At 54.5% G+C, this 25,938-nt stretch overlaps 1 protein-coding gene across 2 annotated transcripts in view; it reads right to left on the bottom strand.

Annotated features, from left to right (window-relative positions):
* The window catches only part of DISP3 (dispatched RND transporter family member 3), a 60,954-nt gene that overhangs the window by 16,704 nt on the left and 18,312 nt on the right, over nucleotides 1–25,938 (bottom strand). For both annotated transcript variants that reach the window (XM_070403129.1, XM_070403130.1), the window contains exons 2-7: nucleotides 8,251–9,337; nucleotides 7,394–7,613; nucleotides 4,605–4,741; nucleotides 3,587–3,721; nucleotides 2,909–3,069; nucleotides 785–924 (exon numbers count right to left, since the gene is read on the bottom strand). In XM_070403129.1, the coding sequence (XP_070259230.1) occupies nucleotides 785–924; nucleotides 2,909–3,069; nucleotides 3,587–3,721; nucleotides 4,605–4,741; nucleotides 7,394–7,613; nucleotides 8,251–9,337 (1,880 nt within the window). The remainder of the gene's footprint in view (nucleotides 1–784; nucleotides 925–2,908; nucleotides 3,070–3,586; nucleotides 3,722–4,604; nucleotides 4,742–7,393; nucleotides 7,614–8,250; nucleotides 9,338–25,938) is intronic.

Below are 25,938 nucleotides of genomic sequence, written 5' to 3'. Positions count from 1 at the left end.
AGCCCACACCACCACCCATGAGCTGTAAAGCCGGAACCCCAAGCTGAGCTTCCAACCCTTTCCTACCACTCCTGGCTCACACCGTCAGGAGGACATGGCACAGACGCCCGACGTTCCTGCCTTTGTGTGTCCTGCCCCCAGGCCAGAGACCCTCCCTCATTCCTCAGTGTCCCAAGCCGAGGCAGACCCCGGGCCAGACTCCATTTCCTTTCTCCCCTCCCTCCCTCCCTCCCTCCCTCTTTCCTTCCCTCTTCCTCTTCCTTCCCCGACCACCCGGCCCATGAGATCCTGAGCCCTCAGCTTCCCGCAGCAACTCTGGACTCACCTGTCCGACTTGGCACACGGCTCCTGTGTCTACATATTGTTTCTCCACCAAGACCAGAGCCTTGGGGGCATTTAATATGCTGACTAAGAGCCTGGGAACCAGGGTCAGGTTGTTTGGGTTTATTCGGCTCTGCTGCCTACTAAGTGGGTGACCTGGAGAAACGTGCTTAACCACCCCAAGCCCTTGTTTCCTCATCTGTAAAATGGGCAGAATGAGAGGAACCAGGTCCAGGGGCGAGGTGAGGGGTGTCAATATGATCAGTACCAAAGCGCTTTGCCCACTTCCTGGCACCCAGCAGGTGGTCACAAGTGGGAACCACCCGACAGGGTTCTCTTCTCCTTCCTTGTCCCCTGGGCAGTGTAGGATTGGGCATACAAAAGGGGCTCAAAAACGAATCAAAAAGGACTGTTAAGGATATTCAGGGAGAGGACAGGACCCCACCCCACCTGCCCAGCTCACCTGGTCTGGCAGGCGCCCTCTAGTGGTGCCATGTAAAGACTCCAGATGCCCAGGGCAGCAGGCATGGTGAAGAGCACAGCCAGCCAGCAGCAGGACACGATGAGGGACATAAACAGGCCAAAGTCATGGACAGCCGGGATCTGGCGGATGGAGAGGTAGAAGAGATGAGGAGGCAGAAGGATGTAGGGCTGGTCAGGCCCGGAGCCCAGGGGCATGCGGACTCTACAGTCAAAGGCACTCAGGACCCCAGACCATTCCACTCCCTAAGGCAGGACGAGGAGGCCCGGCTGCTGGGATGGCGGCCACTGGCCCAGGAGGACATCGGAAGGCAAGGGCTGGTGCCAGGGGACACAACAGGGGAGGGAGAGAAGGCTCCTGTCTGCGCTGCAGCCCACTGCCTAGAACAGTGCCTGGCATAGAGCAAGCGCGATCACCGTCATCACATGAATGACTGGGAGCCAGACACACCCCGTTAGACCAGGCCACGCGTTAGTGAGGGGGAAGGGAGCGAACGCTGCCACATGACAGGAAGAGGGAGGCCGGGGCCTCGGAGCAATGGGTGTGCTCCAGAATTGTTGCAGGGACCGGCACGGGAGAAAACCGTAGGCGACAAGCAGACAAGCCTTCACTGCTTGTGAAACACTTTCACAGTCATCTCATTCCAGTCCCCGCCTAATCCACACATGAGGAAAGTGAGGCTCAGAGAGGTTAACAACCTGCCTAAGGTCACACAGCCAGTAAGTGGCAGGGCTGGGCTTTGGACTCAGCTCTGCCTGCTTCCTGGATGTGGTTCTCTAGGAAGGCCTAGATTATCTCAATGCATCTAGTGCAGCGGTTCTCAACCTGTGGGTCACGACCCCTTTGGCGGTCAAAAGACCCTTTCACAGGGGTCGCCTAAGACCATCCTGCATATCAGATATTTACATTATGATTCATAACAGTAGCAACATTGCAGTTATGAAGTAGCAACGAAAATAATTTTATGGTTGGGTCACAACATGAGGAACTGTATTGAAAGGGCCAGAAGGTTGAGAACCACTGATCTAGTGGTTTCTTGTGGAGAGCGGGTACAGCGTTTGGACAGGTTCAAGCCTCGGACTAATGAGAGGGCACGATCCTCTGGTGGCAAAGCCACGTGCAAGTCCCAGCACAATTATAGCCAAAGGCGATAGTTGTAAGCTTGACCTTATGGTCCGAACCTGTGGTCCCAGGTGGCTGAGTGATATGGGCTGCAGGAGGTGCAGCAAGTAAACAAAGCTTGATCCGGTGCATGTAATTGAGTAGATTCGAAACAGCGAGAACATTGTAAACATCTTGACCACGCCCTTATGGAATCTGCTATAAAAAAAGACTCCGCTTGCAGGCTGTGGCACTGTCTCTCCATCAGAGAGGGCAGCACCCCCACCTAGCCCCAGCTTTATTCCCTTGTCTGTCTTTTCTAAATCCTTCACGGCCCCCTCTCAGGTTCACCCATGGCTGTGCCGGCTCGGCACAGTTTCTAAATGGGATGCTCAGCCCAGGTGATGAAACCCCTCAGGAACTCGAGCAGGGTCACTGCTTTCAGGTTCTATCAGCACCAACAGCCCGACCCAAACTCAGAGCCTTCTCCTGAGCCCAACTCAGAAGCCCAGAGGAGCCTGGGGCCAGCCAAAGGACGGTCAGTGTGAGTGATGACAACGCAGTATCAAGCCCATGGGTGGAAAGAGCTCAGTGGTCAGGCTCACCAGTTACCAGCTGTGTGACCTTGGAGAAGTCACCTTACCTCTCTGGGCCTCAGTTTATCTATTAGAAAAACAGGGATGTAATGACGTCTTTGTCACAAGTATTTCATGAGGACTAAATGCAAAAGAGCTTTGGAAACTGCCAAACGCCCTTCAGGGCAGATGCTGGATTACTATTAATGAGCATCAATAATACATTTCATTTGTATTATTATAATCGTCTCATTTGTTAAGTCCTGGTAATCGTGATAAGTAACAAAAATGGATTCTGCCGACATGGCAAGAGCCGGAGGAAAAGGCTGTGTGGCCACAAGAGGAGGGGCGGTGGAAGGAGCAGAGAACGGGGCCAGGGTGTATGGGAGAGATGGGGAGGTGGGGGCAGGCACAGAGGGCGGTCCCCCACCTGGGAGAAGACGTTGGCTGCGTAGGCGGCGGCCGTGGTCAGGGAGGTGAAGAAGGTGGCCTTGCCTGCCGTCTGGATGGTGTGGATCATCCGAAGCTGAGGGTCCTCCAGGTGGGTGGCCTGGCGGTAGGTGTTGATGAACACAAAGACGTCGTCCACACCTGCAGGAGGGAGTCCCGGGCCAGCGGGGCAGGCTCAGGATCACTCTGCTGTCTCCAGGCCTAGCCCAACCCGGAGGGGACCCCTGAGAGGTCAAGCTCCAGGGAAATCCTGCTTCTCAGGTTGGAGTTTGGAAAGACCCAGCTGACCCTTGGGTCCACCCATCAGGAGTCCAAGCCCCATCCTCCGTGCTCTTTGGCCACACCCCACTCCCACAACGAGGTTCCTTCTTCCAAATCTTTGCCTCCTTCCCACCTCTGCTAGACTTCCCCCACCATTCTTCACCTCTATCCAGCAGACTCACCTGCTCCTCCCACCCTTGGGGGTTCCACCACCATATGCCTGGGGCTCTGCTCCTCACCCATATTCTACCTCCCACCACACTCCGAGGCTTCGAGGTCTGAGAGGGACTTTCTAGAGACTCCACAGGAGCCACGCTTTGCACCCAGGGATAAGGCCCTTTCTGGGGCAGAGTTCTCAAGTGGGAAGCCTGTCGCTATGGCAATGGGGGCAACTCACCGATGCCCACTATCACGAAGGCAGCCACGCCGTTGAGGATACCCAAGTACTGGACACCAAAGACCACGTGGTACAGGAAGAGTGCCACCAGACAGCTGAGGCCAATGCTGGCGATCCCAAAGAAGGACAGGAACACTGGGTGGGGCAAGGGGACAGGGAATACAGTGGGGGGACCCCATGGAACACACCCCCTCTTTAGTGTCCCTGACCATGGCTGGTCCTGCCTCACACCTGCCCCCCACCATGGAGTACTCTTCCGCACCCCCTCCATGCCCAGCATAGTTCTCCATACCCAGAGAAGGGGCTAAACCAGAGACCCGAGTGGCAGAGGAAGCCATCTCTGAGTGAGGTAGTTTGCTCAAGGGCCCTCATCTTTGCAGAACTTATCTCAAGGGCCATTAGGAAATTGCAAACATTACATATTTACTTTGTGCCTGCCATCCCAGTAGGCAAAGGCCCCGTGGGGATAGGCAGTGTGCCTGTGATGTTTACCACTGGATCCCTGAAACCTTAGAGCATCAGGCACATAATTGGTGCCCAGTTAATATTTGTTACATGGATGAATGAATGAATGTCTTTTTCATTTTCATTTGGGCAATAGAGAGTTCCTACTGTATACATAGTATGAAGAACTAGGGTACATGGGAAGGTAGCATTGGAAAAGTACACTGGGGGACAGAAATGTGGCTGATTTGGGACTAAAACAGTGTGCAGAACAATCCATAATAAGGTCCCAATACTCCAGACTCCCCCACACAAGGTTACCAGCAAGAACAATAATGGTCAAAGGGCAAAAGGTTAAACTGTGTGAGGTCCCGGGAGTGGGGGCCCTTGGGTAAGGCCCACCTACCTCTGGACCTCAGCCTACCTGCCTGGGGTTGGAAAGTGTTTTCTGAGCACCCTTCCCCACCAGCTCTGACATGGTGCAGAGAAGACTATTTCTGGCATTTTTGAGAAGGAAGGCTTTGTCCAGATAGGAGCTCACTGGGAGGAGACAAGTCCTCCAGAGAAGCCCTACCTGAGCAGGAGGTGAGGATGTAAACGAGGGCGGCGATGCAGCTGCTGCTGATAAAGGCCAGGAGCATGTCGTTGTTGAAGGTTCTGCGCACCTCATAATCAAAGAGGTCTGTCCCCCCATAAAGAACCTGGACTTTGCTGGGGGAAGGAAGGAACATGGAGAGAGAAAGATGGAAGTGGATTAGAGATGGACGTCAACACTTGAGGAGCACCAGGAGTTACCCACATAAATGGCAGGTTAGATACAGCAGAAGACAGATCAGTGAACTGGAATATCTAAACCCAAACATAAAAGAAAAAAACTAGAGAAGAGCATTTGAAACTCAGTGAAAAGAGCTAACATCCATGTAATTAGAATCCTAAAAGGAAAAGAAACAGAAAGTGAGGCAGAGCCAATATTTGAAGAGACAATAGCCAGGAAATTCCTAAAACGGATTCCAGTTATCAACCCACGGATTCAAGAAGTTCTGTGCACCCCGAGCAGAACAAAGAAATCTACACCAACATAAATCATAGTAAGACTGGTGAAACCAAAGACATAGAGAAATCTTAAAAGCAGCCACAGGAAAAAGGGCAATCATTCAAAGGGCAACAAAAAGATGGACAGCTGACTTTCCCACAGAAATGATGGGAGTCAGAACACAATGGATCAACATCTTTAAAGTATTAAAAGAAAATAACTGCCCATTTATAATTCTAAACCAGCAGACATATACTTTAAAAATAAATGTAAAACAAAGACGTTTCCTTGGCAAACAAAGGAGAATTTGTCACCAGAAAACCTGTACTAAAAAACACACTAAAGAGAGTTCTTCAGATATAAGGAAAATTATCCCAGAGGGAAACATAAAATTGTAGAAAGTAATGAAGAGCAACAGAAAAGGTAAATATGTGAGTAAATATAAATGAAAACTGACTCAGTAAAATAATACTGTAGTGTCTTTTGAGGTTTAAAATGTATATAGAATTAAAATGCATGCAACAAAAATGCAAAAGGCTGAAGGGTTGTAAATGCAGTGAACTGTGTTCTAAGATTCTAATATTATCATGGAAGTAGTAAAAGTGACAATTTGTATTATTCTGTAATAAGTCAAGGTGCACGTTACCATCTCCTGGGTAACCAATAATAGAATAATAAAAAAGATTTTATTAATCCAAAGGAAGGTGCTAAGTCACATCTACAAAGGTCCTGCTTGTCACTACTCCCATGAAGCTCTGGGAGGACAGGAAGGGGGAGAGAGGCTTTTTACTCAGAGCAGGGGTATTGCCTCAGCAGCTGAGGTATTGGTATCTGAAACCCTGAAGTTCCTTCTACAACCAGCCCCTCCCAGCTTCCCAACTCAGGCAAGTACCTTTCCCTGGGGCTTCTTCCTCCTTCTTTCCCTCCCCCAGACAAACGCCTGCTAAGGTGTTCCTGGCGCTATGCAAGAGGCTAAGCCTGTAGAAATGAGCCAGGAACAATCCCAGTCCTCAACAAACTCACGCTCTAGTGAGACATAATTAAACCAGAACTTCCTCCAACTTTAATGTGCAAACAAGTCACCTGGAAATCCTGTAGGTGTAGGAAAGGCCTGGAGATTCTGAGATTCTGCATTTCTAACAAGCCCCAGGAGCTGTGGGTGCTGCTGATTTGAGGACTGCCCCTTGAGTGACAAGGAATTAAATGACTAAAATACAGATGGGCAAGGGCTATGATGAAATGGTAGCTCAGAGAGGTGAACTACATCTCTGAAACTCCCACAGCGAGTGGAGTAACTGGGATCGGACTGCAGATAGATCTGACTCCCAAGCCTGTGTACGCTCTTTATTGCCTCCCTTAGGGAGAAGGAGGGGGGCTGTGGCAGGGGGTAGAAGGGCATTTAATCCAAGCCTCAGGGAAGAATCTTCCCAGGCTGGATCTTAGAGGATACACGGGGGTCTGCCTGACAAGGAAGCAGGGCTGGGAGGAGCTCCTAACGCAGCAACTGGCATAGAAAACACAAGGGCGGGCACTCTGAATGAGAGAGCCTGGGTTTTAACCCCCTCCCACCTCTTGTGGGCTTTGTAATTTTGGACAACCCACCGTCCAATCTCTTAGCTCATTTCCTCCTGACTCCAGAAGGGTAGCAGCACTCGCCATCCCCATTACACAAGTAGGAAAACCGAGGCCCAGAGAAGTGAAGTGACTTGTCAACTATCTCCCTGGATATAGAGGAAGAGAGGAACTCCTCAATCCCTGGTTAATACTCTTTTCAGAAAGCCCTCAAGCACCATTGCAGGAAAAAAATAAAAAAATCAATACCCAAGACCTCGAGGGCAAGAGTTCTGGGATTTCCTACCTCCTCCAGAGCTGTCAGGCTCACTAACCATTAGTGATGATCAAGAACAGGAGCCTTTGACCTGTCAGAGGGATAGCGAGGCTATATCTGGCTCTGCCCCTGATTGGACAGAAAGACTTCCTAGGGAAAAGGTTGCAGGGAAGGGGATCTGGGGCTTATGAGAAAGAAGCACCTGGAAACCAATTCCCTATCCTAGTGGTCAGCAAACTGCGGCTCTCGAGCCACATGCGGCTCTTTGGCCCCTTGAGTGTGGCTCTTCCTAAGCCTTAGGAGTACTCTAATTAAGTTAATAACAATGTACCTACCTATATAGTTTAAGTTTAAAAGATTTGGCTCTCAAAAGAAATTTCAATCGTACTGTTGATGTTTGGCTCTGTTGACTAATGAGTTTGCCGACCACTGGCCTATCCTAATATAGCCCTTCCCTGATGTATGCACGGGCAGGCACTCACCGTATGGCTGGACTGCCTACCTGGTAGACTGCTTGGCCAGCATGGCCACGTAGGTGACCACGAAGCTCTGGAACTTGGCCCGCTGCTCCTCCCAGCGATCGTCCACGGAGTAGTAGTTGGGCAGGGGCGCTCCAAACAGGATCTCACTGCGCAGGAGCGAGCTCTTGAGGTTTTCTGCAGACAGGCCCTCGTCCACGTACCAGTAGAACTCGGGGTGAGTCATGGCCAGCTCTAGGGAACCTGCAGGTGCAGGGGTGGGGGGGTAGGGGGTAAAGAGCTCAGCAGGTCAACTCCCACCAGCTGTGCATCAGGGTCACCCTCCCCTCCTCAACACCTCCCCCCTTCGAAGGAAATGGGAAACTGCCCCTTGAGCAGCCTCAAGCTGTTCCTAATGGGACAGAGGGATGGTTTAAAGGGGGCGTGGGCAGGTTCTAATCTAGGCAGATTAAAGGCGGGACAGCGGAGACTGAGCCTACCCCACGGGCGGGCAGCTCCCACTTAGTTGACATTTTCATTTTTGTTTGAAGCTCAGCTAACTACAAGGCTCATAGACTAACCCCCAACCCTACTCCATCCAGGCAGGAGCCCAAACCTCCTTCCTGAATCTCATCTCACACCCAACCCTGCTACCACCCTCTCTCAACGTGGCCCAGCGCTCAGCCCCAGCCTGACTCAGCATCACAGTCAAGACCTTCCCCATCCTTCTTCCAGCCCCTGAAGTACTGAACCTTCCAAGCAACCTCTCCAAACCCTGTCCCCAGTCCCATTCAGGCCCCATTCCTTACAAGTCCCACCCCGAGGCTGCTTCAAACCCTGCCCCTTACAGACCCCCCACGGCCCCCTCCCCCCAACACACACCGCACCCTGTCCTGCTCACCCCGGATGTCCGCCAGGTCCTGGCCCATGCCATCGTAGTAGATCTTGCCGCCCCGCTCCGTGGGGAAGAAGTAGGTCATGAGCGAGCTGGGCGGGGAGCAGTAGGAGTAGGAGCCGAGCGGCAGGTCCTTGAGCACCTCGTGGGGCTTCCAGCAGAACTCCCTGAAGCCGGGGTGGTCCATGATTTTGCGCTCAATCTCGTGGATCGTGACCAGGCGCTCGCTGGTGAAAATGTTGCGCTCCGCGTCGCCACGGGCCAGGAAGATGAGCTCGATGCGCCAGTGGGCGTGGGTCTGCGTGTTGGTGCTCACGTAGGAGCGGGAATAGTCCCACCGCGAGGCGCCCCGGCGGGCACGGCTCTGATTGGCCAGGGTGGGCGGGGTCCCCAGATGGCCCCGCCCATTCTGGTCCAGCCCCTGGGTCAGCGGGGCTTCACTCTGGTTGGCTGCCAGGTCTGCCAGGGTCGATGCGTCTCGAAGACGCCCACTCTGATTGGCTGCTGGCTTCCGGGCGGTGGCGGTGTCCCGCCCCGGGCCTGGGCCACACCCTGGGGCGGCGGGGACCGCGCGTGGGGCCCTGGCCACCCGCTGCGAGCGGTTGCCGAGGTGCAGCTGCTGCAGCTGCTCGGAGATGAGGCGCTGGAGCGTCTCGGAGGTGAAGTCCGCCAAGTCGCGCCGGTTTCGCCCCCAGGAGCCAAACTGGGACTTAAGCGCCAGAGCGAGAGCGTCGAAACGCTGGGAGGCCTCGTGGTTGCGGATCTCAAAGGCGTTGTAGGAGATGTCGATGTCCAGCGGCGGGTAATAGAGGAACATGAAGGCCGACAGGGCCATGGGGATGCTGCAGCCCAGGAAGAGCACCAGCCCCGCGCAGCACGGGTTGGTGAAGGCCCAGCCCAAGGTGCTCCAGAAGCCGGAGGCGGGGGGCCGGGAGGGCAAGGTCCAGCCGCGCCAGCAACACTGTCCCTCTGCCCCAGCTTGGGGCCCCGGCTTCTGGGCTCTCCTAAAGGCCTCACCCGTCGCTTCCTCGTCTTCCTGCTCCTCCTCTAGCCACACATCCTGCAACAACGGGTCATCCTCTGAGTCCATAGCCTACAGAGGAGGGAGAGGGTCAGCAGGCTGGAGAGAAGGGGAGGAGGGGGCCCCGGCTGCAGTCGCCCAGGCCTGGCATTAACCCTGCCCGGTCATAGACAAGAACAAATACCGCAATGGAATTGCATCAAGCAGTTCAGTTCAATGGAACCGAACTCAACCACATGTGCACAAAACATATATTGAGCAACTATAAGGTACCTTCTAGAAGTATGAAGGGAGAGAGAAAGAACTTGATCTTTGGAACAAGATGGACCCTGGTTTGGGTCCTGGCAGTGTGAACATTGGCAAGACAGCGAACCTCCCTGAACCTCAGAGTTTTCGTAAAAGAGAGATGGCCATTCCTGCCTCACACGATTGGAGGGTAGGGGCAGGGTGGAAGCGCTCTGCAGCCTGTGTAGTACATTAGTTATTTTCTGTCACATAAACAGATTTTTTGGCGGCCCCCCACCCCCTTGGGGAGTGTAAGGTGCCCGGCCATTGCCCATGCAGCTGTGCCGGGGCTAGATGCGGGCCACGGCTCTCCTCAAGAACTCCTCTCAACACCTCCCCGCCGGTCTGTGGGACGCTCGCTGCAGCTGCAGCCACCGTTTGTCAGGCTCAGACCACTTAACATGCAGCTCCAGCAACAGCAAACCTTTGGGCACAGGCAGGGGCCAGGCATCTGTCTCCCTATGACTTGGGAACAAGCAGCCGGGGGGTGGGGGAGGGGGCCTGGCAGGAGAGGGCAGGACTGGGCAGCTTAAGGACTCCAGCAGGGTGGCCTGAAGGCAAGGAGGCCTCCTGGCATCCCCGGGCAGGGCCTGTCCCCCTTGTCCTGCCTGCCCTCTGTTTGGATGGAGAGAGACTCATTATCCGGTTAGATGTCAGGCAGTGAGAGAAGGAAGCTAATTATGCCAGAGCTGGCTAATTAATGCTGCCTTTCCTATTAACATTCTCTGGAGTGCTTCATTTCAATTAGACAGTCTGTCCGGGTAGAGAGGGGGCTGCCGGGTAGAGAGGGGGCTGCCGTTAGCCCAGAGAAAGTGGGGAACAGAGGGTGGGGGGAAGGAAGGAAACAGAGACAAAGAGCTAGGACAGGGGAGAGATCAGAGAGGAGAGGGGAACTGGGTGGGGGTGGGGGTGGGGGGGCATAGAGATGCAAATAGAAAAACAAAGAAAGAGATTAACAGAGTGAGCAGGGCGGGGGTGGGGGGGGTGGGGGGGGTGGGGGGTAATGACGTGACGGTGGGTGGGAGAGGAACTGGGAAAGCAGAAGACTTGCAAGGGAGAGAGACCTGGAAGGGGCGGGACTGCTCCTGTACTCTGCACGGTTCCTATCAATGAAATAATTAAACTTCCCCTCTGCGGTGCCCTAAAGCGAGCCTGAAGAAGACATACTAACCGCAGAGGCTTGATTTGTATTAGCAGAAACTCCTGAGTATGAGCCGGAGGTGGCTCCGACTCACTCTATCTCCAAAGAGCAAAACCCAGTCTGCACGTGGAGGTGGAAGGAGGGGCCCGTGGAGCCTGCGTCCCATTCCCAGCCTTCAAAGGAAGCTGGTGGTGATGGAGTGGAGAAAGGCAGGGGCCACTTTGGCACTTTTTCTGGGGACCAGGTCCATCCCCCCACCCCCAGTCTCAGCCTCCTTTCAGGGTATAGGTTTACAATTCGTTCGTCTGTTAGGATGTCAAAGGCCAGGATTCTGGGTCTGTCAGAGCAGCACTCCTTGGGTGATTTGGGGGCCCCTCTATCCCGCTGCCCCTAGGAATGCCACTCCCTTTCCCAGATGCCCAAATCTAAAGCATCTTTAAAGGCCGTACTCAAGTGTCACCTCTGCCAAGAAGCCTTCTCAGATCTGAACACACTCCCCTGCCCCCCAGTGCTGGCGGGTAAAGATGACTTAGGAATGGAGAGGACTCCCTCCCAAGGGGGGCCCCGCTGGTGGGCGGGTCTGACTCTGATGCCTCAGCCGACAACCACCTCCCCAGCCCCCTCTACGGGATGGGCTGCAAATCTCGAATTTGTCTTCCTTTCTCAAATGACAGGAATTGATTAGGTTAGCAAGGAGCTCCAGCTGCTGCACGGTGCCTGTTGTTGGCTCAGACAAAGAGCCCGAAGTAGGACTCATCGCAAGGGACGGTGATCACGCCTTATGCTCTCCCGTTGGGTGGGCCCTGGCGTAGGCTCCTGCTCAGTGACTGACCCGTGTGCTCTCTTGCTGTCTGTTCCTCCCTCTGCCTCTGTCTGTCTGTCTGTCTCTCTCTCTCACACACACACTCACACACACACACACACACACTCACACTCACACTCACACTCACACACACTCAGAAGTGGTCAAAATTAAACTCTGGGCCTCCCAGGGGCCCACGCACTGAGGTGGACACTCATCCACACAACAAGGTCCCCTCCTCTTGGGAAAAGCAAGTGGGGAAGTCGCCTAAGAGGCAGCAGCAGACCCTCAGAAGGAAGAACCTGACCCAGTTTCAAGGGCCAGGCGTGGTCGCCTCAAAAGTCACCTTTGCAGCATAATCCCAATCTTATAACAGAAAAAAATAAATCCACAAATATATGCATTTAAGAAAACCCATTAACAGTGGTTATCACTTGGAGGATGGCGGGTGATTTTTATTTTCTCTTTCATACTTGTCTAGTTCCACTTTTTCTGCAATAAGCAGGTACAGTCTTACTTTTAGAATCAGAAATAAATGTTATTTAAAAATAGAACGTGTGTGCCTGTGTGTGGAAGAGATTTTGCGAAGAGCCTTCAACTCCTTGAGGAGTTCCTATAATGGGCGTGGGAGGAGGTTCTGTCCCCCAAGGAGAGAAACAAGCCCAGCTGGCTCAGGTGGCGGCCGGGGAGATACCGGTTGGAAAGTAGGAGGACCTGGGGAGAGAGTTGGCAAAGGCCCAGTGGGTGGATGAGCGTGTAGCCTCCTGCTCCCCGATGGAGAGAGGGCTCTGTCAAATGAGCAGGGTGCAGGTCAGGGCCCACGGGACCCAGAGGAGACATCCGGGCACATCCAGTCCAACTCCTTGGTTTACACATGGGGAAATCGAGGCCCTGCCAGGAGAAGGGACTTGCCCAAGGTCATATTTCAGTGGCAGAGCCAGGACTCTTGGCTCGAAGGAGTGTGCAATCTGCTCCCTCACCAGATTCTGGGAGGAGCTTTTGGCAACCCCGGGAGAAGATGACATCTGGACCCAAAGAGCCATAATTGGGGAGCTATCTTTTTAATTTTCTTTTTAAATATTTTTATTGAATTTATTGGCGTGAGCGGTTAATAAAATTACATAGGTTTCGGGTGTACAATTTATAACATCATCTGTACATTGTACTGTGTGTTCACCACCCCAAGGGAAGCTAGTTGGAGGTCTAAGGAAGAAGGCATTCTTCAAGTCACCAGCCAGATGGGCTTGCCCATCTAGACACAATGGGGCTTTGGTGGGAGGCAGTGTTGCCTCAAAGACACCCCCAGCTTCCCTCCTGGCCTGGCTGTATCCAGAGCAGACCCCAGGGATGTGGCCCCACCCACAGCCTGCCTGCAGCCCTGTTTACAACTTCCCTGCCGCCAAAGGGTGACGGAACCCTCCCTCTTTCTGCCCCACCCCAGCCAGATGATGAAAATGTAATCCAAAAAATCACATTAGACATGCAGATTCGACTTAAAATACCTATATGTATCTATAATTTAATGGCAATTAGGAGCTCATCAGCTTTTTCTTCCTGTCTCGGGGTGTTTTGCCTCCCCGGTTCAGCTCTGCTCCTGGGAAAACATCTCGGGGCCTTTGATCCTTGGGCTGAGAGACTGAGCGAGTGGAAGTTCAAAATGAGATATTGTGAGTTGAGCAGCTCCATGTACCCCTGAACGCTGCCTGGGTATGGGTCTGTCCTTGTCTGCTGCCTGGGTACGGGTCTGCCCTGCGCTCTGGTGATGCAGCTCATCTGAGTAGGAGAAGGCAGGAATGGGAAGAGGAGGGTCCTGTCCCTCTTAGGCATCTTAGTCCTAGTGCCCTATTTCCCCAGGGCCTGCACCACTCAGATGCCCTGGCTTAGTGCCTACCACCCAGAATCCCAAGTTCTTCTCAGAAGCCCAGCACTCCCCCTTGGGCCAGGAGGCTGCAGAAGCATTGAGGACATGGAGGTCAAATTGGGGCAAAACCACACAGATTAGGTGAAGCCAAAAGCTGGGCTAGCTCCATGCAGAAACTCTGGCACCCTTTAAGAGAATCATCCTATATAATAAAAGCCTAATATTCTAAGTGTCCGGTCGTCTGGTCGGCTGTTCAACCAATCAAAGCGTAATATGCTAATGATATGCTAAGGCCACTCAACTGCTTACTATGATGTGCACTGACCACCAGGGTGCAGACGCTCTGACTGGTAGGTTAGCTTGCTGCTGGGGTCCAGCCAATCGGGACTGAACGAGTTGGGCTGGACTCGCCCTGGAGCCCTCCTGCAGTCCCTCCCCGGCCCCAACTATGCACCGGTGGGGTCCCTCGGCCTGGCCTGTGCCCTCTCGAAATCCGGGAACCCTCGAGGGATGTCAGAGAGCCGGTTTCAGCCTGATCCTGCAGGCCAGGCTGAGGGACCCCACTGGTGCACAAAATCATGCACCAGGCCTCTAGTAACATAATAATGAGCTGTGCGCCCACCGTGTGCGAGTACTCTGTCCACCCTCTCTCATACTCACATCAGCCCTGCAAGGGAGCATTATGAGTATTTCACAGAGGAAGAAACAATAAGAGAGATAAAGTGACCCCCTTGTGGTCACACAGCTAATAGAGGTGGAACTAGCATTTGAACCTCAGACTTACCCACCCCAAAGCCCACGCTCTTTGCGCCACTCCCAACAGCGCTTGAGTTCCCTGAGAGCTGAGATGTCAGAAACCCACTGCCCTTTAGCAAGCCCGCACCATCCTCACAGGACCAGAAATCACTCAGGCCTCAGCAATTCTGCGTTCAATAGGTGACAGCTCAGGGCATGGTGCAAAGAAAGCCTACCAGTTTCAGAAGCCTAGCTTCCCTTCGGTGGGAGCCTGGGTGTGATGGTTAGTTTTATGTGTCAGCTTGGCTGGGCCAGGAGTGCCCAGACATTTGACCGAACACGATTCTGGGTGTGCAGATGGAGTAAAGCAGCTTGTCCTCCCTCGTGTGGGTGGCCCCATCCAATTAGTTAAAGCCCTGAGAGCGGCGGAGTGAGAGGGAACTCTCTGCTGACTGCTGGGGCTGGGCCATCGGTGTTTCCAGCCTTCGACTCGGACTGAAGCATCGGCTGCTCCTGGTCCTTGCTGGCTTCCAACAGGAGCTCGCAGCATCAGCGCTCCTGGTGGTCAGGCTCCCAGGCACAGACGTAACTGCACCATGGGCTGTCCTGGGGCTCCAACTTGCCAGCTGCAGAAACGACGTCTCAGCCTCCACAATCATGTGAGCAAATTCCTTGTTATCCATCCACCCTTCTGTCCACCCACCCGTCTACCCATTCATCCGTCCATCCATCCATCCTTCCATCCATCCACACATCCTTCCATCCATCCATCCATCCATCCATCCTTCCTTCCTTCCTTCCATCCATACACCCATCCGTCCATCCATCCATCCATCCATCATCCATCCATCTTTCTACACTCTATTGGTCATCTGTCCTTTAACCGTTCCTATGGAGAACCCTGACTAATACAAAGGGACATAAAGCATCCCAGAGGGAAAGTGGGGGTGCAGCAGGGAGCCCTCCTAGCAGCTGCATCCTAGGCCCCTCCTAAAGTTTTATCTCCAGAAGCCCCAAGTCCTACCTAGAATCTCAAATGAAAATGGCAATAGAGCCAGGAGAAGCCCTGTAGAGAAAGGGGCGTGGCCAGCTGACGGCCAGCACGTGTCTGAGCCCTTCCCCCAGCAAGAAGATCTTAAATCTACCACCTCTCTGCCTCCCCAGCCCTGAGAAAACCTGCTTTATGGTTGCAGCTGAGGCAGGTACCTGCACCTTCTCCCTTCAGACCTGTTGCCCCCTCCCCGCAAGGAATCCATACCATTCTTATGGGCTCCCATGGCCAGCAGAGGGTGGGAAATTCAGAGAAGTGCTCCTCCCCCCAAATAGAATCTGGGCTTATTTGTTGGGAGCCCAGGTGGGGGTAAGAGGGGAGAGAGCTAGCCAAGGGCTCTGTGGTGGTCCTGCCCTGGACCCTCATTTCTCAAAGGAGGGCAGACTGTGGGGATGAAGCGTTTAAAGGACAGATGGCTGCCCCGGGCTGACAGCTGGTGAGGAAGCTGTGGGCACTGACTCGTAAGCCCAACAGCTCCATATATATCAGGCAAACAAGCGTTGCTCCCGCCAATATATCACCCAGGGAACCAGTCGGCACCAGAGGAACGAACATTAATGGTCACAACAGCCACTGTGACTGTCCCCGTTCCATGCGTTCTCTGGCTAGTGGGCTCAGGGGGCCAGAACTGGTACCCCACTCTCAGAGGGTATACCAGGCACCCAGAGCACCAGGGCCTGATTGCCAGGGGGAGGAGGGAGCTAACACGGATTTCGTAGTCAGATGGACCTGGCTTCACACCTGCCTCTGCCACTAGCTGGGTGCCTTGGGCAAGTCTCAGTTTCCGCATCTGTAAAGTGGGGATGGAGGTACCCCACCTGCTGAGTCACATAGAATGATCGCTGTGAGCTTCGCAGTTGGGGAGAGGCCTGAATCTGGTCCCGGCTCATGGCAGGTCTACAAGTTGGCCAGAGCTGACTCTCACTCTCTACCACATCGGCCCTCGGACTGGGATGGGGACCAGTCCCTGGTGCAAATGCAAACGCCTGGGACAGACACCGGATCTGGCCAACCAGACTCGGGGGGCGGGGCATCTCTTTACACCATCTCCCCCGGTGATTCTGTTGCAGGTGGTCCAGGACCATTCTCCCCTGTTCCCGGTATCCCCCCAGCATGATCTAGCCTTTGCCCTCCCCCCCTCCACCGGGGCTCACATTGGTTGCCCCCTGGCACTGGGAGTAGACTCAGCCTCCGGATCTGTGTCCAGGACTCATGCCTTGAAGTGCCTCTTCTTCCAGCCATGGGGGTGGGATGGGGGGTGGGTGGGGAGAAATGATGACATTTGGACCAGGAACAGGACTATGTTCCCGGGTGGGTGGGGCACACAAACAGGCCACTCGAATCTGCCAACCAGCTCCTCCTGGTGGGGCCAGGCAGTGGAAGAAAATACAAGGCCCACAGCTCCCTGCCTGCCAGGCCCCATGCGAGGAGCTGGGGCGGGAGCCGCCCACCCGCTGAGCACTCTGTGTGCCCTCCCAGCACTGGGCCCTTTACTTAATGCCACTTCTGTTCCAGCTTCAGCTCCATGAGGCAGCTTGGGGGGCTGGGACCTGAGCCTCTGCAGGCCGGTCAGAGCCCATCCCGTAGCCACTGCTCTGACAGAGGAACTGCACCCCAGCTGGCCCACTCTTGCCCTCCCTTCTCCACCCCTTTCTGCCTACACAGCTCAGGCCTCACATCCCAGACCTATCGGCAGCCTTGCATCTCTGAGGAAAAGGCAGTAAAAGCTTAATAAAACCGGCAACATACAGAACCGCGAGTTACCGCACCTTGTCTGCAGGGTCAGAAGGTTCCGGAAAACCTTCACTGCATGCCTTGGCCAACCTGTCCAGGCCGCCTCCTCCCACCCCCTCACCCCCACCCTCACCCCCGAGTCCCGGCCGCTGCCTGGAGTTCCGAGTGAGCCCACAGGACCCCCTGCGCCCAGCAGCCAGTCAGCTCCCCAGCCCCCAGATCGCTGCGTTAATAACAAATAAAAAGATCCCTGCAAAATAAGACCAATAACCACGGCCATAAAAGCCAAATTGGATTCCTTCCTGGCTGATGAGCTCGGGGCCCTTCTCTCTCTCCGAGACCCGATTAACAAATATGTAAAACAATTCCCTGGGCATCTCTGCATCTCAGCTCCAGCCAGCTCTTCCTGGGAACTCAGGCTCAGAGGCAGGGAGGAGAGGAAGCAGGGATGGGTGCGTGGGGCAGCCCGAGGGGCCCCCTGAGGCTAGAGTAGGGCCGTGCCCTGCCACCGGCCTGCCGGGTGACCCAGAGCAAGTCACTTCCCATCTCTGGATGGATGGTCCCCCATCTAGAGGGAGATGCTCTCTAAAGTGGGCTCCCCTTCATCCCTAATCGGAAGCTATGGTCTAACTGGGGAGCACACAGGGTGGGTCCTGCTGTGTCATCACTCCACGTGTCAGGTCCGCTGACCAGTATGTGCCGATGCCATGGGCTTCACTGGGACACGGCAGGGGCCGCCTGCCAGTTCTTAGCTCGGGGGGAGCTTCGGAGGCCTGTCTCCCTCTGCTCCCCGCAGCACACCCAGACACATCTGTGGGTCCAGGACGGTGCAAGACTCTCCTGGGTCTCCCCACCAAAGAGAAGCTTGAGGGTAAGCTGGAAGCGCAAAGATGAAAAGGCACTTAATGCAAAGCGATCGAGCCCCCCAAGGGGCCACCAGGACTGGTTTGGGTGGTGATCTGAGAAGGGACTGTACCTCCAGCCTCACTGCCTAGAAAGAAAGGGAGAAGCCTTAGGGCAAATCTCCCCCTCTGCTAACTCGGGGCTCCCCCGGCCCCTGCTGCCTGGGCTTGTGGGGGGTCGAGGAGGCCAGCACTGATGAAAGGAGCACCGCAAGGAGATGCTGGAGGCTGCTCAGGCCCTCGGTCCCGAGTCAGAGCCATTTTCTCCTGTCCCCATCCCCTCGGTCTGGGGGACTGAAGGATTCGCATCGGTGCGGCACTGGAGATCATGTTCCTATAGGTTTCCCAGTCGTAAGGATTATTTCCAATTTTCAAACAAGAAACTGAAGCTAAGAAAAGGGATTTCGTTGAACGTGATTTCTGATAAGCTGATTCCTCTTCTCAGTGTATTAGAATCTTACATGTTTGAAAACTCCCAGAATTCTAGAGCCAGCCCTCCCAAACCTTGCTGGCCTGCACACATGCACAATCATGCACACACACACACACACACACACACACACACTCAGTGCCTGCCCCTGGAGTCATTCTGGCCACAGTCTGGGCACAGCCCAGGGAAGGGGGACGAGAAAAGAGCATCAGGAACTGACACCCAACTTCACCATCTTGGGTGTCCAGGTAGAAACGCACCTCTGTGCCCGCACAGGTCAGTGGCTTCCTGGCTACACTGTTGATTAACAGCTCAGGTGTGCATAGTGGGGAGAGAGGATGTCAAAGTCCACCAGCCGCTTCACACCCAGGGCCAGCACAGAGGCCCCTGCCGGGGTGGGGTGTCTAACACTGGCCTCAGCCTCAGCCCACCCTCCATGATGGTGCCGCTGCCTATAGACAGAGGTCAGGGCTGGAGCTGAGCGGCCGCAACAGGATGCCCAGGGTGGAGGACAGATCCCCAAGAACCACCCGCCAACTCTGCTGCCTTTCCCACAAGATGCTTGGGAAATTCAGGACCCCAGAAACTAAGAACCACTGACCCTGGCCCCAGAGGCCAGGAGTGACCCAAGGAGGCTCCCTGGGCCCAAGAATCCCAGCCCCCTGCTGTCCCTGCTCAATGACGCGGTGCTATCCTATCTGTTGGGAACTTCCTTACTCCTTCCATAATAATGGCTCTGTCTCCCATTTGCTTGTGACCTTGGGCAAGTCTTTCCTTCTCCCTGGGGCCTCAGTTTGCCTGTCTGTCAAATGGGAGAGCTAGATTCAATGAGCTTTCAGGTACCTCCCAATTCTGTCATTTGGAGTTCCCAAAGGTCCAGACACAGACGTGACAAGAGAGGAGGGGGGACTTAGGGCTAGGGGAGCAGCTGGGAAGGTGACGAGAGTTGCAGATTTCTCGGGGTGTGGAAACTGCAGCCTCCATCAGCTTTGCAGCCACCTGGGGTTTCAACCTTGCCATGGCCAGGAGCCAGAGGAGCCCCGTGACCGGAGGTCCTACAGAACAGGATGGGGGGGTATGGTGCACAGTAAGAAGGCAAGGTTCAGGGGTTCATCCTATTTCTTTCTGACCCTGAGCTAAAGGGGATTCCAGGGGGACAAGAACAGGACCCTTCCCTTTGTCAGTACTGAGAACCAGGTCAGGCCCCACCCAATCAAGGCCCCCGGCTGTCCAAGTCCATCAGCCCCATTCACCAATTCATACATTTACCAGTTCATTCATTCCCTTAGTCATTCATAGTCTTAATTCCTTCACTGGTTGGTGCTCGCTAGATAAAATAAGGACTTTCCGTTACATTTTCAAGATCTTAACTTGCAACGTCTTGAAATCCTTTCCTCCCCAAGGCTCTGGGAACCTTCTCACCCCAGATCTATTCTCATGCTCATTAATGCCCGAGAATGCCTCTCTGCCGACATGTCTCTTTTCATCACCAATTCCTGCTGCTACTCGGGGACCATCTGCTCAAAGCCTCCGGAGGACGGGGTCGGAAAGTCAGGAACTTCTCAGGGAACGTGCAGCGGCTACTCACCCGCATGCCCTTCACCAGCCAGCCTCGCCCCAGCGCCCCGGGCTGAGAAGGGAAGGAGGGTTTTCTCCTTTACCTGCTGCCACTTCCCCAGAGCCTGGTTTTCCTCCGGCTTAGCCCAGGCTCTCAGGCCTGGGTCGCAGGGAGGAACCAACGCCGCCATCCTGCCTTTGTGAAGTCACTAGGTGATGCTTTAAAACCAGCAAATGATCCTGGCTCGTGTGGCTCAGTCAGTTGGAGCGTCACCCTGTACACTGAAAAGTGGTGGGTTTGTTCCCAGTCAGGGCACACTCCTGGGTTGAAGGTTTGATCCCCGATCAGAGCACGGGTGGGAAGCAACCAAACAGTATTTCTTTCTCATATCAATGTTTCTTTCTCTCTTTCCCTTCCTTCCTCCCTCTTTCTAAAAATCAATCCTATGTAATAACAGGCTATTATGCAAATCAACCAAGTGGTGGGATGACTGGCCACTATGACACGCACTGACCACCAGGGGGCAGATGCTCAATGCAGGAGCTGCCCCCTGGTAGTCAGTGCATTCCCATAGTGGGGGGCGCTGCTCAGCCAGAAGCCGAGCTCACGGCTGAGGCAGCAGTGGCCGGAGGCTCTCCCACCTCCGCATCAGTCGGACATCCCCCGAGGGCTCCTGGACTGTGAGCAGGTGCAGGCTGGGCTTTGGGGACCCCTCCCCAAATTGCATGAATTTCATGCACCGGACCTCTAGTATTAAAATAAAATTAAACCAGCAAGTGCTTTCAACCAGGAATTTCCCACATGGAAGCATATCCGGAGGGATGCAAGTCCCAGCTGTGTCTACATGAAATGAGAAGGGGTAACATCTGGATGACCGCCAGAAAAGTCCTGCCAGTCTGCCAGATGTTGCCCACATCTGGACATCTGAAAAGGGATCTGCTTGGTTGCTTGGCAGTCAAGAGGCAAATGGTCAACCCACGTCACCCAGTCAACAGGGAGGTAGCTCAAATCCTTATGTACAAATTACCCAGATTACTGAAGGATCCCAAAGGTATTTGGGTTTCAATCACGCTCATCTTTAAAGACCCAAATCAAGTTGGTATGAAGGTCCGAGTGTGAGCTTCAATTGTCTTGTGGTGGCCGTGGTTATGGCATCCCCGGGGCCAGCTTGCCTGGGGTTTGACTCCTATCTCCATTGCTCACCAGCAAGCGGCTCAGTCTCTCTATGCTTCTCATTTCTCATCCTTAAAGTGAAATAACAATGGTAACTGTGCATAGGGCTGGGATGAAGATGGGATGATAATACCTATAAAGCTCTAAGCCCGGCGCCCGGCGGAGAGTAAACATTCAAAATATGTTGGCCATTATTATCATCATCGTTATCTCCGGGCAATCACCCTGCAGAACCCTCCCGGCTAAGAACGCGAGAAGCCCAGCAGGAAGTGCAGAGGCCAAGGCGGGAGGGGAGCACGCGGCACTCCTCCCCAAACATCGTGGGAACACGTTGGCCACAGCGGCCCCAACTCCAAGCCCCTTTGAGCTGCTTCCCCGGAGACAAGCAGATCACCGCGTTCTCCTTCAGGACAGGAGTGGCTTCCAGCTGGCAGCCATGTCCCCTTTATTAACACGATCTGGCAAAGGATGCGTGGTCCAGGTGCCAGCATGTGTGCCGGAGGCTTCGGGCAGATGGCTGGACAGGCATGAGTCTTCCCTGCTGCACCCCCTCCCACCAGGACATCAAGCCAGGGTGGGGGGTGAGGGGTGGACACTCAGGTGTCCTGCAGGCACCACCGTGGGAAACGTCCCTCCTGACCCTGGAATGACCACTGGGTCATGTCCTCTGAGTCCCAGGGGACACATGGGTCCCTCGTCTACTTCTGGTGGGGGACCTGGGTGAGCCATCCCTTCTCATCCCTCACCTCCGCTGGGGCAGGAGGTACCAGGGGCGGGGATGCGAGACTGGTGACTCTACAGGGACAGAGGCAGGCTTCCCCACTTTCGCATGTCTAGTGCCTGGCGCACAGTGGGGCTGCTAGGCAGGGTCTTGGGATGGGGATTGAGGAGAAGGCTTTTTAAACCTCTGGGCACTGTCTCCTGGGACATCACTTCTGGGTTCCAAAGAGCGCCCCCTATGAGAGACCTGCACGGCTCCCACTGGCATCTAACTCCAAGTCAGTCCTTCCTATTGTCCCTGCCACCTCCTCGTCCCCAATGGCCAAGCTCACTGCAGACAGCAAGACCCTAAGTTGCCACCCAATGGCCCTCTCCAAATTGCCCAGGTCCCCACTCTGGGTCCCTCAGAGGGAGGAAGCAGATGTCAGAGTCAAGCGCATGCCCGGGGTTCTGCATGCCTAGTTCGGTCTCTCCCCTGAGTTCAGGGAGAAATACCCAGACCCTACGTCCCCCAGGGGTTGGCCCCAGGACCCCGCACCGGGCTTCTTCCTTCCAGGATTTGGCAGAGGCACCGCTTCTGCCGGCACAAATGCCAGCAAGCAATGGCAGGGCAGGAGGGGTCGCCTAAGTAGCCTGCTGCTGTCCGTTTGCTCCTCCTCCCTTGGCTTTGCTTCCAAACCTCCTTCTTCATCCCCAGCGTGAACCTGCTCGTGGGGGCCCTGGGGGCCCACCTGCCTCTTTACCAGCGGCGTGACCTTAGGCAGGGGAGTCAACCTCTCTAGCAGCTGGTTCTCCCATTGTGAAGTGGAACAAGCACACTTTGGCTGTTGTGGAGATCGCATAAATTAATATAAGCATTTAGCACAGCGCCTGGCACATGGCACGTGTTCTGTATGTGCTAGTGTTCGTGATGATGAATAGTTGGGGACCTGGGACAGGCCACAGGGCCAGGCTCGATGCTGAGGGGATGCAGAGGAGAGGCCCTGGGCAGCGGGAGCCCGCTGCATTTCCCCTCGCAGCATGGCATGCCCGGCTGGGACTCTGAGACGCAGGCTCTGCGGCCAACGTGCTGTGTGATGCGGGGCAGCTCACCTGCCTCCCTGAAACAATGTCCCCAGGTGCAGCCCTGCCTCTTACGGAGTTTAAAGATCTTTTCTAGCCCAAGCCTCACAGTGGGACTCCTGCCTGAGCCCATCCCCCAGGCAAACGGATTACAGCTCTCATGGCTGGGGACAGAGCCCGAGGTGCCAAGGTGAGGCACCCAGTTTGGGCCCTCGCTCAGAAGTCAGTTCTGGCCCTAGCTCAGAAGTCAGTTCTGGCCCTAGCTCAGAGGTCTGGAGTCCCCCACCTTGGGCCCATGAGAGATGGCCAGAGCTAGCGTCAGGTGACAGTACTGCCCTTCACCTCTGACTCAGGGAGCAGAGGAATTTATATTCACAAAAAAATATTTACTGAATGAATGAATGAACAAGCGAATACCAGAAATAATGCAGAGCCCTGGACAGGTGGCTCCATTGCTGGGCACGTCACCCAGTACACCAAAGGACTGCGGGTTCGATTTCCGGTCAGGGCACATACCTAGGTTGTGGGTTCAATCCCTGGTCCGGGTGCAGATGGGAGGCAACCAATCCAAGTTCCCCCTCCCACCCCATTTCCTCTAAACATACCCTCGGGTGAGGATTAAACCTAAATAAATAAAATAATGTAGAGCACTGGGCAAAATAGGGGCTCTTCCTTCCTTCAGATTAAAATGTTTGCCCGTGAAATGCGACTTTGGGAAAACATGCGTATTTGTAAGTCTATTTCGGGCCAACACTGCTCTTTATTTATTTTCCCTGCGCCTTGCATGCGGAACCCAGCGAGGAAGGGTGTTTGACAGACTTGGACACTGGTCTCCGGGCAGAGATGCACGCGGGTGGGGGAGGGTGGGCAGGAGGAGGAGGTGTCAAATGACAAGCCCTCTTCCTCAGCTGGGCTGGGACTAATCGACAACCAGACCCTCTCTCTCACTGTCCCAGCCCCCAGTTTCTCCACATTTGGGTGGGGGGCGAGCATAAGAGGTTCACATGGGGAGACAATTTCAAAGAGGAGAAAGGGAACCAAAGAGGCCAATCACTGAACTTCCAATCATGATGATGCTACCATCATTATCAACAGCGATAGTGCTATTGTCAGCCACCCCCACCACCTCCATGTGTGGGTGCCTATTTTTATGGCTGACCGTGGGCGGCTGTTTGCCCTTAGGGAAACCACCTCCTCTCCCAGCATCTCGCTTTGTTCGCCTATAAAGGTGATTTTTGCAGCTCATGGGGCTGTGGGAAGTGGCTGCTTAGCCAAATGGTAGGGATGACTGTCTTCTCTCCCAGCCTCAGATCCTGGCCAGCTGCCCTTGCACAGCCTACTTTCGAGTCTTAGGGACCTGGGGCTGATTGCCAAGGCCCTACCCACCAGCAGGCCATCTAAAGCTGCTCTCAGCTGGTCCCTTCTCCGTGGTCATTTACAATCAGAGTCGGTCCTGGGGAGAAAGAGTCTTAGACAACTTCATCTGCCTTTGCATGACCAGGCAAGTGGAAGGGAAATGGGGGGACAAGGGAAACATGTCTAAACTATAGAGAAAAGGGCTTAAACCGTGACCCCAAGGCTCTGGAGATCAGGAGATACAGGTTTAAGTCTCCACTCTTTTATTCATTCATTCATTCATTCATTCATTTGTTCATTTATTCACTAAGCATCCACCAACCAGAAACAATGGTTCATACAGAGGATATACAGGCAGTGGAATCACTGCCTGCCCCAATGGAGGTTGCATTTCAGCTGTGTGACCTCAAGAAAATTACTTGACATCTCTGGTCCTATAAAGGAAATCATCTGAACATCCCTCGTTCAGGGGACAGGATGACTTCACTAGCGGTGGGTGCTCTGAGGAAGGGGAAAGGTACAATAGCTCTGGGGTTAGAACAGAAAATTTCATTCCCACCCACACTCAAGAGGCTCATGAGACAGTCAATATCCCACATTACTAGGGCCAACAAGAGACCCGGAAGGTCACCTCAACCTGCCCTGTTCTTGTACAGACCGGAAGCCTGAGGCTCAGAGAAGGGAATTCACTGAAGGACACAGTTGATCTGTGGCCAAGCTGAGACTAGGTCCCAGGCCTCCCCACTTGCACTCAGATTGCCTCCCACCACATCACGCTGGAGCCTAGTTTCTGGATATTAAGGGCGACAGCAGGAGCAGCATCAAAGGGCAAGCCAGGGCATGGGCACCAGGTCCGTCAAAAAGTCAGATCCCCAGGGAGGTGGGGATGGAGCCACTTGCTGTGGAATCCTGGCCCCTTGGAGAGATTGTGGGGACTCGGGTGCATCTAGCCCTGGACATTTTCCTGGGGAGGGAGCAGAAGCTGCTGAGGCCGTGTGTGTGTGTCAGACTCCCAAAGAGGAAAGTAGGGGTGCAGAATCTGCCAGGAGAATGGAGTCAGCTCCCCCTAGGAGCCAGCTGTACCCACAGGGGAGTGGGCTGACTGAAGAAAGTTGGGGAGAGAGTAAAGGTGCCTGGGAAGGAGGAACTGGAAAAGGCAAAAGAAAGAGGTGGGGCGGGGGGGGGGGGGGATGTGTGTGAAAGATAAACACAGAGGAGAACAGCACAGGGGAACAAAGACACAGAAAGTGCAAGTGAAGAATGATGCAGAGAGAGAGGGGCACAGACCCTGGTTGTTGAAGGAGGTTTGTCTGGGGTAAGGTCTGAAGAAGGGGGGCTCAGCAAAATGCTTTCTGAGCCTAAAACCAAGATTTGGGGAGGCTGGGTTTCTGCCTGCAGCTTCCACCTGGCCGGAAGCTCCTCCCTCCATTTGGCAAAGGCCCCGGTTCCTGCCTGGGTCTGCACTGGGGTGAGGGAGGGTGTGCTCTGCTCCCCTGGCAGGAGCAGGACTGGCGTGTGTGTGTGTGTGTGTGTGTGTGTGTGTGTGTGTGTGTGGTGAGGGCTCTGAGTCCTGGGTATCCCTGTGAGGACTCAGCAGTGAGCTCTGGAGTTGGGCTTATTCTGGGTCCGGAGACAAGGGGACCTGGAGTGAAGAGGCTGCCAGGCTGCAGGGGCTCCTGGGAAGATCTGAGCTTGTCCACGTGCGTGTGGATGGACCTTCCCGGGTGTGTGGATTGTGCGGACGGTGGGTGGATATGAGTTTGCGTGAATGGACTGCGAATCCGGGTGGGGACTGTCTGCGGGTGGTCTGTAGATCTGTGTGAGTGTGCAAGTGGGTTCCTGGGGTTTGAGGCTACGCTCCCC

This window comes from Myotis yumanensis, unplaced genomic scaffold (genome assembly GCF_028538775.1).
Source record: "Myotis yumanensis isolate MYYU_CA2020_CCGP unplaced genomic scaffold, mMyoYum1.0.hap1 SCAF_2, whole genome shotgun sequence".
NCBI classification, from domain to species: domain Eukaryota; kingdom Metazoa; phylum Chordata; class Mammalia; order Chiroptera; family Vespertilionidae; genus Myotis; species Myotis yumanensis.
The sequence above is the reverse complement of the archived record's forward strand: the minus strand, read 5'-3'. Positions and strand labels throughout refer to the sequence as shown.